Source organism: Canis lupus, chromosome 16 (genome assembly GCF_011100685.1).
Source record: "Canis lupus familiaris isolate Mischka breed German Shepherd chromosome 16, alternate assembly UU_Cfam_GSD_1.0, whole genome shotgun sequence".
Taxonomy (NCBI): Eukaryota; Metazoa; Chordata; class Mammalia; order Carnivora; family Canidae; genus Canis; species Canis lupus.
In genome coordinates this window covers 27,466,762-27,479,483 of record NC_049237.1, presented here as the reverse complement: position 1 = coordinate 27,479,483, position 12,722 = coordinate 27,466,762, and the positions used below count along the sequence as shown (strand labels likewise).

General features: G+C 44.2%; 1 protein-coding gene across 13 annotated transcripts in view; it reads left to right on the top strand.

Annotated features, from left to right (window-relative positions):
• TACC1 (transforming acidic coiled-coil containing protein 1) overlaps positions 1-12,722 on the top strand; it is a 119,443-nt gene that overhangs the window by 57,590 nt on the left and 49,131 nt on the right. For 4 of the 13 annotated variants that reach the window (XM_038560042.1, XM_038560038.1, XM_038560036.1 and 1 more), the window contains exon 2: positions 4,378-4,493. The exons of 2 other annotated variants lie outside the window; for them this stretch is intronic. Coding sequence is in view for 10 of the 11 variants with exons in the window: in XM_038560038.1 (XP_038415966.1) it covers positions 4,378-4,493 (116 nt within the window). In the remaining variant the exon portion in view is untranslated. Of the gene's footprint in view, positions 1-2,961; positions 3,427-4,377; positions 4,494-12,722 lie in introns of those variants that run through there. 7 more of the 13 variants (XM_038560034.1, XM_038560041.1, XM_038560037.1 and 4 more) reach the window with 6 other exon arrangements.

The following is a 12,722-nucleotide window of genomic DNA, read 5'->3' as shown; positions in this document are numbered from 1 at the left end:
GGGCCCTTTCTGTGCTTTTGGTCATTTCCAAAACAAATTAGTTTCATGTGGTTACATGGTCATGTATTTACAGACATTCTGCTCTGTGATGCTGAGGCTGTAGCAGCAAAGTGGTTTACCTCAATTAGGATATCTGTTTTCCAATTTGCCTATTCTTTCCAGAATTACAGGAAAATTGATATATCAGCTTCATTACTTGAACTTCTAGGCAATAAAATAAATTCAAGCTACTGAATTACTTCCTTTATTGCTGTTCACATTAAATCCAGAAGCTTGCAGAGGAGCGATGTTCAGAAACCTGGGCATTTGCTTCTCTAGTTTCAAGAAATTGCTGTATAGGTCAGGCTTTATCTTATTGGTGCTATTACTTACTCCACGTTCTACTCTGTGCTGGTTCCGAAACTTGATTTCCCCAGGAGGAGTTAGGCTTTCAGAACTTATGTCATCCTAGCCAAACTCATAAGGTCTATTACTAAACTAGAATATTCCTTTTCTGTTCATTTACTCAATACCTACTAAGTGTGTGGCCCTGTCCTAATGTCTGGTGAAACAAAAATAAATAAAAAATATGATGTGGTCCCTGCCATTTAGGAGCTTATGGTCTAGAAGTGGTATATATATATATATATATATATAAACAAACATATTATATATTGTGCGTTAAGTGTAGGGTGACCTGACATCCTGGGAACATCCTGGTTTATGCTTGCTGTCTGGTATAACTATTAATAGTGTCCCCTGTCAAAACCATCTAAGGGCCACAGTAAAGGTTTCTATGAAAGTTTGAGGTATAGAGATGGTAAAAGCAGGGAGAAATCAGCCTGTTCTCCTAGAGTAGACACTCGAGCTGGGTGATGAAAGCAGTTTGAGCAGTCCAGGTCTGGGAGCTCAAGGTAGAAGTAAGGGGGAGGGGAAAATGTGCAAAACTCTGCAGGCAAAAGGGAAATTGTTCCTGAAGCAACAATTAGTCCAAGCTAGTCATTGTTTCCCAAATTTATCCTGTGAAAATAATTCCCCAAGATATTTGGTAAAAAACACAGATCTGGTCCTGCTGGTAATCTGGATGAGTATTTTTAAAGAAGTGTTCCAGATGACTCTGGGACAAACTGGAAGTTCAGAACCAATTCTATACTGATTATGGCAAGGCATACAAAGGGCTGGGAGTAAAGAGGAACAGAAACAGCAAGACTAGAGCATAAGTCACCTATCAGTCAGGTGGGTAACCTCCGGTGGGAAAACCCTCAGAGATAGAACAAGTTGGAAGACAAATACAGTAGACCTATGAAAAATGGACAGTGTGGGAACTATATCTCAGTCACAGTAGGGATGCAGAGGAATGAAAAGATGTAAGAACTACTCAGGAGGAAGAATGAACAGGACCTGGGTTATGCCGGTTACTGATTTACATGGGGTAATATGCAGTTCCAGGCATCAGAACACTTGTGTCAAATCCAGGAACCTGGGGGACCTTACATTTTGAAGGTTTAAATAGTCAGCCATACACCTAAACAAACAAACAAACAAACAAACAAACAAAAAAAACCCAAGAACTGGAGAATATTGTGATGTATTTCATGTGGACCTAAAAAAAAAAAAAAATCCTGCTTATTTCCCATTGTTGTAGTCTTCAGAACAGTCATGACAGTTGTGTTTATCTCTGGGAAGGGCATCCTGACACCCCAACCGTTTTATCTAGACTTCAGGCAAACCTCTGCCCTTCTCCTACGGTAAGACTAGTTGCCATGCCTTATCTTGCGTTATTTTTGCTTCTGTTTTTGTGATCGAATGTGTAAGACAGTCATGACTTCTTAGCAGGGCCAACCCCTTTCAGGGGAGATGGTCTCCTGCAGTTTCAGCATGACTTTGTTCCTAAATTCTGGAGCTGCTCTCTCTGCGAGAACCTGCAGCCACCTTGCAGATTCACCGCAAACTCGGGAAATTACAATAGTAGAAGAAACGCCTTATCCAGGCTAGGAGATGGTGAAGCCTGGTGTTTGTAGTTTGTGGCAGCGGGCTTCCTTGGTGCGTTGGAAACTCTGAGGGGAGTAATCCCTAGATGGAAAATGAAGAAAATCCAAGGAGAGCTTTGCTATTTTCCTCTGCCTTCCAGCATAAAGAGGGTTTTTATTTCGAAGGCTACCTTCATCAGGCCTGTTGGCATACTTCTGAACCAGCAAACGAAGTCAGAAATCAAAGACATAGAAGTTATGAAGAGAAAGCCTCTAAAAAGGAGAATGGGAAACCGAGCAGGCTGTAACCTCACAGGGTAATTTAGCACCCTTTACCCGAGACCTGGCCCCAGAGCGTCCACCAGCGCGGTCTGGGGAGGGACAAAGCATCTACAATTCCCGTGCTTGGCTGCTTCTAGAGCGTTGCTGAGGAATTTCCAGATCCTGGGAGTGACAGGGCCGGAGGCGAACAGCTGAAATCTTCCACGCTGTCAAAGTCAGGGAGGGGGAGACGCACCAGGCAACGGCGGCCTCCAAGTTTGGTTTTGGTTTTTGATTTTTTTTTTTTTTTTTTAATAAGGGGCTTCCTTTCTGTGCGGCCCAATGTCACAACGCCATTAGGTCACAGTAGCAAGAAGAAGAATTAAGAAGGGAAGGAGGACGCGTCCAGTGCGCGCGGACCCAGAAAATGGATCTTCCCGGCTGCTGCAGCCGCCGCGGCCCGAGCGGTGGGGGCGCAGCGGCGCTCGGCGGCTCCGAGTCGCAGCGGGGCAGCCCCCTTCCCGCAGCCCGGGCGCGACCACAGCGGTGCCGCGGCGGGGGGATCGGGCGGGCGCGCCGGCGACTTCAAAGGCCCGCCGCCGCCGCCGCCCCCGCCCGCGCGCGCCGATAGTACGGTCCGAGGGGGCGGCTCCTGGGGCGCGGCGCCCGCCGCAGCTGATGCGCGCCCGCCGGCCGGGAGGCGGGAGCCCGAGACCCCGGAGCCCGAGACCCGGAGCCCGAGACCCGGAGCCGCCCGGCGCCGCGGCCCGGGGACCTGAGGAGGCCCCACGAGAGGCATCGCCCCGGCGGGAGTCGCTGGCGCGGAGGTGGCCGCGGCCGCGCCGCTCGGGAAGGAGGACGAGGAGGAAGCGGCGCTGCCTGCGGCCGAGAGGAAGCGCTCCACCCGGGCCCCCGACGGCGCTCGTTGAACCACATCCGCGCCTCCGCTGGAAACGCTTACGGGCGCCTGTCACCCGTTCCCTCCATTTTGAAAGGGAAAAAAGGCTCTCCCCCTTCCCCTACTCTTAGGAGCTGGAGCCCGAGGAGCCGCGCTCATGGCGTTCAGCCCTTGGCAGATCCTGTCCCCAGTGCAGTGGGCGAAATGGACCTGGTCCGCGGTGCGCGGCGGGGGCGCCGGAGAGGAAGAGGCCGGAGGGCCGGAGGGCGACCCCGAGGACGAGGACTCGCAAGCCGAGACCAAATCCTTGAGTTTCAGGCAAGTACACGCATCCCCGCCGAGATGCAGACGTGCTGCCATCCATCCATCTGCGGCTCATTCTGTGTGCGTGTGTGTGGTCGCTCGCCCGCGTAACCATTGCCATCGCAGTGCTGCGCCCCTACCCGTAACCGGTTCCCCGCTGTGCATTCGGAAGTTCAGGGTGCTCGGTCCGGTGTCCCCTTTCCCCCAGTTCGGTACCAGCTTTCGGAACCTAACCCAGACTCCGCAGTCTCTCCGCATCCCGGTCTGCTTGTCACTTTCTCTAAGCTTCGAGACCCCAGCCCCCGCCCCTACACACACCGAGTGTCAGGGATCCCATCTGGTACAAGTTGGGGCCTTCCCTGTGGGGAAGAAGTCGCGCCCAGGCCCTCCTGGTGTCCCCCTGTGCCCCGAAAATGCAGCCTTGGTGAAGAAGGTCGCGTGATGACAGGCCCCTAGCAGCTGGTGAGAAATGGTGGTCTTTGCTGAGCTGTCACCCAGTGATTGAGGAAGGCAGGTGACAGTATTCTCAGCTTCGGAACGAGTGAGTTCCGGACAGGTAGAGGCCTGCCCAAGAAAAAGGCATCATGGCGAGAGCTGACTTAATTTTAAGGGGGAGGAGGCAATCTTAATTTTTAAATCTATGAAGAAGGGTTCTGGTGAGAATAAGAGTCTGTTGAAAAGCGCTTTGGGAGGGATGTCGGAAGAAAGGATGACCTCAAAAATAAATGGTGATGGAGAAAAGCCCCGGAACTGAGGAATATCAGGGAGACAGGCTGAAGGCGGGGAACGGCCCTTGGAGAAAACCCCACGGTGAGCTCCCACAGGCCAGTCCCTGCCTCAGCAGGGACTAGCGGGTTGTAAAGTTAGGCAAAAATGCTGGACATTAGCCCTTGTCGATATATAAACTGTAAAGGGTGTCGGAAATACCGTTGAAAGTGGTAATTCCTCATTTTTCCCCCTTGGCAGCTCGGATTCTGAAGGTAATTTTGAGACCCCTGAAGCCGAAACACCAATCAGATCGCCTCTCAAGGAATCCCGTGATTCATCACTAGGGTTGGCAGGACCAGAGGCCAAAACCCAAGGTAAAGAAAGGCTTTCATTTTCTGCCTCTCTTGTTTTAAAGTTTTGAAAATGTAAAGAGAGAAGGAAGAAGGTTAATTTAGGGCCACTTAAAAGCTTTGGATTGAGTAATTACGAAGAAAGAGCTGTTTTAAAGTTCCTGGCTTATTTTGAAATGTTTTTGTTGGTTTGTTTTTTAGGAATGTGGTGGTCAGAGGCTTTCTTCCTAAGTAGTTTGTACAGTTGCAGGATGAGATTATCATTATCGAACATTTCTGCTGGGCCCTTCCCCTCAGCCCCTAAAAAACAAAAGTGTGTATAGTAATGCGGAGATGGAGGTATGTTTAGATTTGGCTTTAGATATTTCTCAGGTTCAGTCACTTTCTCCAGGGGTGTGTGTGTGGCTGGAGACAAAAATTCTAGTTAAGAGTTGATCTTTGTAGATAAGAAGGTATCTTAAGAAGTTGTTTTAAAATTGTTTACCTCTCCCCTAAGCTACATAGGAATGGTGGGGAACCTCTCTGTCTACCTAAGAAAATCTGGCACAGAGATTGTCTCCTAGCCCCCTCAGAGCTCAACCTTGAGCCTGTCCTTCATCTACAAAAGCTTCTGATGTTCCATTTAATTAGCAGAAACCTTTTTTGTCACACAGCCAATTTTGAGTAAAATTTCACCTGTCCTGATAGAATCTGTTTATCCACTCAGTAGAGTGTGCTGTGATTCAGCAGTGAAAAAGTGTTGCTCTCACTGAGCTAACATTATAGATAGAGGAAGATGGATCTTTTAAAGGTTAAACAAGATATATATGTCAGCTTGTCCTAAATACAGCAGTGGAAGGAGGAATAGGGTGTATGGAGTAGGGATAAGAGATGCTGAAGAGTAATTAATTAGGCGGAGCCTTGCCAATAAAGGAACTTGAGCAGAGCCCTGAGGGAAGATTGAGGGCTCAGACTTGCAGATTCTTGGGGAGAGAACCCTTTCAGCAGAGGGAATGTTATCTGCAAAGGTCTGAAGCAGGACCAGCCTGGGGTGGGGTGAGGCCCCATGGTGGGAGGGTTTTGAGGGCCAGTCTGAAGAGGCCAAGTGTGGCTAGAGTGGAGTGACTAGGGAGGGAACAGTAGCTGAAGGTAACCAGATAAAGGGAAGTCTGGAACATTTTGTAATGGCTTAAAATGACAGAAATGTATTCTCACAGATTTGGAGGCTAGAGGTCCAAAATGAAGGTGTCCACAGAGCCATGTTCTCTCCACACGTTCTAGGAAAGAATCCTTTCTTGTCTCCTGTAGCTTCTGGTGGTTGCTAGTGTAATTCTTGGTGTTCCTTGGCTTGTGGCAGTGTAACTTTAATCTCTGTCTCCTTCATTACATGGCAGGCTTCTCCCATGTGCCTCTGTGCCTTCACATGACATTCTTTTAAGGACCCCAGTCAGTGAATACAGGGACCCTCTTAATTTGGTATGACCTCATCTTAATTTGATTACATCTGCAAAGGTACTATTTCCAAATAGGTCACACTCATAGGTATGGGGAGTTAGGAATTCAACTTTTTCTTTTTTCTTTTTTTTTTTTTTTAAGAGCTTTACAGCATGGAAGATGCACTTGTTATTTGTGGCTTTCTTTTTCCTCTCTTAAGACTGGCAGTTCAGAAAGGAGATTTGAAAGCTGGAAAGACCTATTTTGAAGCTTTCCCATCCCATTTAAATAATGCTCACCAGACATGTTAAGTAGTTATTTGAAAGTTACTTTGAATTGCTCTCAGCTTGGGAGGGCCCCTTCCTCGCCATTCTGTCAGCTGGTAGTCTGATTCATCTTGTCAGATTCTTTGCTAATTGCATAGAGACAGTCCCCCAGAACCATAGAGACCCAAATGTTTGTTTCTTCCTTGTGCCACCGATTCTTTTTTAAATGTTTTGGTAACTTCTAGTTCACACTGTTTTTTTTTTATTCTTTCTAAAAGTTTTTTGTCTTTAGAGTCATGGACCAGGGAAGCTCTGCGAAGTAGATCATGATTGAAGGCCATGTATTTGGTAGGGGTTGAGGGAGAGTGTACAATCTGGAAAATTACTACTCCATATTAAGAAATCTTTTCGTTTACGGTGTTTAAATAATAGGATGATTGCATATCAGCCTGGTAGTATTCTGCCTTTGAGAACTCTTTCTGCCTAACCTGTAAAGTTAGTTCAGAGTCTTGTTGATGACCTTATTATACATATACAAGGAAATACAAAAATACTCCCAAAGCCCAGGTCTGACTAAGAATGATATCAGTGAACAAAAATTCCTAGAGACTCATTTCATGTTAAAGTCTTAATTTCTGGGCTTGAATCAACTTCTTTCTCCTGAAATTGTTGATGATTTAACTCCTGATACAGTTAGTCTTTCATGTTTCTGTGATTTCAGGACGTGATGGAGCAGCAGGTAGAGATTATATAAGACTATATTTTCCGGAGGAATGATATTTGAGTTGTTAGTCGGGGGTTGGAGTTAACGTATGTAAAAGATCCTGGCTTCCTGGTATATGATGGCCCTCCAATGTGTGGGCTGTATACCACATACCATAGCCACAGCCCCCACCCCAACCTCCATCTAATTCTTTGAATGCAGGGAAACATCTACGTCTATACAAAGTTAATTTTCTTTTTATTGGGAGTTTTTTGAGGGGACTTACAGTATCTGAACTCTAATAATGCTTTTTGAGATAGGGTTATATGCTGTCCTAGGAATTAAATGGTAGATGAGGTTGTGGGGATTTTTTAAAGCCATAGATGGGAGCTGGTTTCAGACTAACTGCTAAAATAAAACTTGAACCAAAGAGGTTCATTGAAAAGACCACAGTAGTAGCTGTAATATTAGGGCTGGCAATTCTGTGTTTGCTATCTGTCTGCCTTCCCCAACAAAGAATGTCTAAGCTGCTGGTGTTACTGTTGTTGTTCTTTGCTGAAGGATATATCAGTGAGGAGACTTCTTCACCTAAGAGAGGACTTTTAAAAAGGGTTCAATCTCAAGTGCATCCCCTTTTTTGTGGTGGACTGTGGTTTTTGTCCATTGTTTTGGACTATAAAAGCTGCAGTCCTCTGCTACTAGAAGCCTCCCCACCACACACACCCACACACAGCTTCATTTATAGTTTGTTACCTTTCTTTGAGAAAGAAAATATCAATTTCTGCTGAAACTATCAAATGCCCTTGGAATGACTAGTTAAATCTACCCTGTTTGATGTGTTAATTAGATGCCTCAGCATTTCAAAGACAAACTATAGACCTCCAGAATAGAAGGGAAGATAAATAAAATCAATCCATAGATATTTACTGCTGAAGGCCTAGGGGGAATGCAGAGTTGTTTGTTGACACAGTTTTGGTAGTCTAGCTCTGGAATCAGCAAGACTGGCTCATAGACCCAAATATGGCCTGCTGCCTGCTGTGGCCAATTATGAATCTGCCTGGGAGCTAAGAATTAGTTTTACATTTTTAAATGGTTGAAAAAAATTGTGCAGTGTGAAAATTATAGGAGATTCAAACTTTAGGGCCCATAAATAAAGTTTTGTGGGAATGCAGCCACAGGTTCACTCAGGTGTTGTTCTAATATGGCTGCTTTCACACTAAAGTAGCAAGGTTTTTTGTTTGTTTTTAAATAGGCTCCATACCCACTGTGGGGCTTGAACTCACGACCCTAAGATTCAGAGTCATATATATGCTTTACAAAGCCAGCCACGCGCCCCTCAAGGTTGAGTACTTGGAACAGAGACTAAATGGACAGCAAAAGCCTAAAATATTTACTGCTTGGCTCTTCACAGAAAAGTTTGCTGACTTAGATCCACACTTACGACAATTGTGATAAAAATATAAAACTTAAGTAGTTTGGGATAACTTTAAAGAAGGTGGCAAGGCTATCCATGATTAATTCACAATGAAGCATGGGACCAGGTGCCTTAGTACAGGCCTGTGTGGTTATGTAAGGCTTTGGGGAAAGACTTGTTTGGGCTGGCTATTTGTCTCCCGTGTAAAACACAAATGTCATTGATCTGTCAGTATACCTGATTTTCAGTTGACTAAAAGATCCAAGGAGTTATGAAAAAAGGAAATTAGGGAAGAATGAAGAGAGTTTGGGAATCATTTAATATAAGTACAAGTATATATAGACACTAAACTTTTGCCCATTAAGTGTTTAGTGTATTTAATTATTTTAATTTAATGGTTTTAATTTAATTTAATGGTTTTAATTGGGTGTTCCCGAATTTATTTGACAATTGATGTGGTATGTTGTTGGTATATGTTGTGTGGTTGAAATAGTTTATTTATTGGGTGTTTCAGACTACATATATGAGACATGGAATATAAGTCTTGTTAAAATGTAAGCCTTAGGTTTTTGGTTCTAAGGCTTTGAGTTATATGTATAAGAAAATAATATGTAGACATTTTTCATTACGTGTTTATTGAAGTGTTCCAGTCAAATCCGTGAATATGGTTCTCCTAAGGATTTAGTTTAACATTCTCTTCCTGCCCCTACCATAGGGATTGCTTTATTAGAATTTCCTAGAAATAATACTAATAAGGACTCTTAATGTTAGTCCAATAGTTCAACTCCCATGGCTCCTTCAATAACATCCTAAGCCATCCCCTATCTCTTTTATTTTTATTTGATTTTTTAAAATGTAATTGGCTCCTTCATAGTTCAATTTAAATTTTTATATTATTTTATATTGTAAGATGTTTAAGGCTTGAAAACCTCAGCAGCATGGTACATTTTTTTTTTCCATGTAATGTTTTTAGCTCTCAACTTGGGAGATTCCTACTAGTTAGTAAATGGGATCAGAGCCATGTTTTTTTGTTGCTTTATTTATACAAGTGTAAATGAGCCATGTAGAGAGTTTCTGTATGGTGTTCCACCCAAAGAAAATGTCTTAGGGAGAAAGTATAGTTTTTCCAGCAGACACCTCAGAAAGTGCAGAACTGTAATATTTGAATAAAAAACTTAGGGGCAGGGGAAAAGTCTGCCTGTTGAGTATACATTTTACTAGATTTATTTATAACTATAAAGCAGTATTTTTCTTTCCAAATGAATAGTAAATTTGTGAGAAATGTTGTAAGGATGAAACTCATTTCAGACTTGTACTCCCCAGTCTGGGGCTTACCTGAGCATCAAAGCAAGGTAACTTACTTTGACAGTCTGTGGTGGTTGGAGGCATCCGGTGTGTGTCTGTCTGGTTGGGGGCAACCCTTCCAAAATGATGTTGCTGCCATATAATACTCCATTTAAAAAAATGGATGTGGTCTAAAGACATTTAAACATTTAGGTTAAAGAGTACTCATAGTGTCTTTTTCAAGTGGGTTGTAACACTCTTCATAGGAAGTCCTGGCTGGCAGCATAAACCTTTTAGTCACACTCTCTAACCTCAGGTCAGGAATGGGAAGATCCTGGTTTATCTCCCCAAAACAAAACAGCAGTCTCCGTGGGGATGTGATAAATGAGGGTCACTTAACTGCCTAAAAACTGTTGCATTGGGCCTAGAAAGGGATTGCTGTTTGTAAGTTCAGGATCTCACTGTCACCTTTGCTTGTATGTAAACCTAATTTTATGAAGTTTCCTCAAACATGGTCACATCTCCAGGGGTTAGGTCACTAATGGCCAAATGGATATTTCAAATGAAAAAATGTAATCTGGCAGTTCTGTTTGGCAGATACAGATATTTTCCTAGCCAGTCCAGGTACCCTTTTTCCTATGTCATTGCTGGAGATAGAACAAATTACTGATCTCCACCTTTCCCACTATACGACTCCCACCTAGCAGAACACTGGCTTTTTCTTTCAGCTGAGTTTACTGAATGTATTGGAAACAAGTAAGCTTTTTTTTGTTTCTTTTCAGCATCTTGCTTGATTTTTAGAACAGTGATGCTATGAGATAGGATGCATGTGATCTCCATTCCAAGGATTGGAAAATCCAGGCCATTGTCTTTACTGTTAATACTAGACTAGGGTCTTAAATTCAGGGTTTTTTAAAAAATATATTTATTTATTTATTCATGAGAGACACAGTGAGAGAGGCAGAGACACACAGAGGGAGAAGCAGGACTCTTTCCAAGGACCCCGGGGATCATGACCTGAGCCAAAGGCAGACAGTCAACCACTGAGCCACCGAGGTGCCCCTTAAATTCAGCTTTTAAGGTCACACATCCATAGCTTCATAGAACATATTATACAGCTTCTCTCCCCAGGGAATCCGTGATTCTCTGTCTTCACTGATTGAAGAGAAAACTTATCAGAGGAAATAAAGGTTCTTAAAATGTTGCCAAGACAGGGTTGTTTGCTCAGGGAGAGCATCCTTTAATGTATCCTGTTAAGTGATAGTAATTTTTTTTATAAGTTCCATAGGGGACATGTATTCACATTTATTAACTTGGCACGTATATATGTGAAGTATAAAATGTACTTCAGGAATTTTGAATATCAAATTTTGAATTTGCAGCAAAATTTAGATATAGAGCTTGAAGCAGGAAAGAAAGCGTTACAGGGTAAGCTGCTCTATTGAAAACATTTTGCATCTTTAATGCTTAGCTTCAGCTCATCAGTGAGAAATTAAGAGGGTGGGGACATATTCAGTAGTAGCTATTGCTTTCTCTCTCCACCTGTGAGTCACATGTGGATGAGAAAAGGCATCTGCATGGAGATGTATGCAGCCTCCTGGGACTCTGCATCTATTTTGGGATAGAGAGAGGAGGTTTTTTTGTTTTCTTTCTTTTTATTTTTTTAAAGAAGCTTTTATTTATTTAGCAGGAAGAGAGAGAGAATGCAAGCACTAGGAGTGCAAGCAGAGGGAGAGGGAGAAGCAGGCTCCCTGGTGAGCAGGGATTCTGAATGCAGGGCTTTTTTTTTTTTTTAAAGCTTTTAAATTTTTTTTTTTTAAGATTTTATTTATTCATGAGAGACACAGAGAGAGGCAGAAACATAGGCAGAGGGAGAAGCAGGCTCCATGCAGGGACCCCGACATGGGACTCAATCCCAGGTCTCCAGGATCACTCCTGGGGCTGAAGGTGACACTAAACCACTGAGCCACCCAGGCTGCCTATGAATGCAGGGCTTGATCCCAGGACCCTGGGATCATGACTAGAGCTGAAGGCAGATACTTAATTGACTGAGCCACCCAGGTGCTCCCAAAGAGGAGTTTCTTTCTTTTTTTTTTTTTTTTTTTTTAAGATTTTTTTATTTATTCACGAGAGACACAGAGAGGGAGAGAGAGGCAGAGACACAGGCAGAGAGAGAAGCAGGCTCCATGCAGGGAGCCCGACATGGGACTTGATCCCGGGTCTCCAGGATCAAGCCCTGGGCCGGAGGCGGTGCTAAACCGCAGAGCCACCCGGGCTGCCCCACAAAGAGGAGTTTCTAAAAGGCCTATTAGTTACCTATTGCTGCATAACAAATTACTCCAAAATTTATTAACAGCTTAGAATATTATTTCACATAGTTTTCATAGGTCTGGAATTTGAGTAGCAGCTTATTAGCTCGGTGATTTGGCTTAGGGTTATTTGTGAGAATACGGTCACGGTATTGGCTGGGACTGTCATCATCTGAGAGCTTGATCGGGTTTGGAAGAACTTAGGTAGCTCACTGCTGCCTGGCAAGTGCTGGCTGTTGGTGGGAGGCCTCAGCTCTTTACCATGTGGGTGGACCTTGCTGTCTATGAGGTTGCTTGAGTGTTCTTCCAGCATGGCAGCTGACTAGCCACAGAGTGAGTGATCCAAGAGCAAGACGGGAATTGTAGTATCTCTTATGACTTGGCCTCAGAAGTCACAGTTATTTCCACAATATCTTTTTGTTTACACAGGTCTGTCCAACAGCATGATTGCCAGGAGATGGGATTCATCTCACTTGATAAATGGCGCCCTCATTGGGGACCATCTTGGAGGCTGACTAGCTTAAGACTCTTTCCTACTTTTTTTTTTTTTTTTTTAAGATTTTATTTATTTATTCATGAGAGACACACAGAGAGAGAGGCAGAGACACAGGTAGAGGGAGAAGCAGGCTCCATGCAGGGAGCCAAGGTGGGACTCCATCCCGGGACTCCAGGATCACGCCCTGGGCTGAAGGCAGCACTAAACCGCTGAGCCACCCAGGCTGCCTGAAGATTTTATTTATTTATCTGAGAGAGAGAAAGCTTAAGTGGGGGGGAGGAGCAGGCTCCCCACTGAGCAGGGAGCCCTATGTGGGGCTCCATCCCAGGACCCTAGAATCATGACCCAAGCCGAAGGCAGACGCCTAA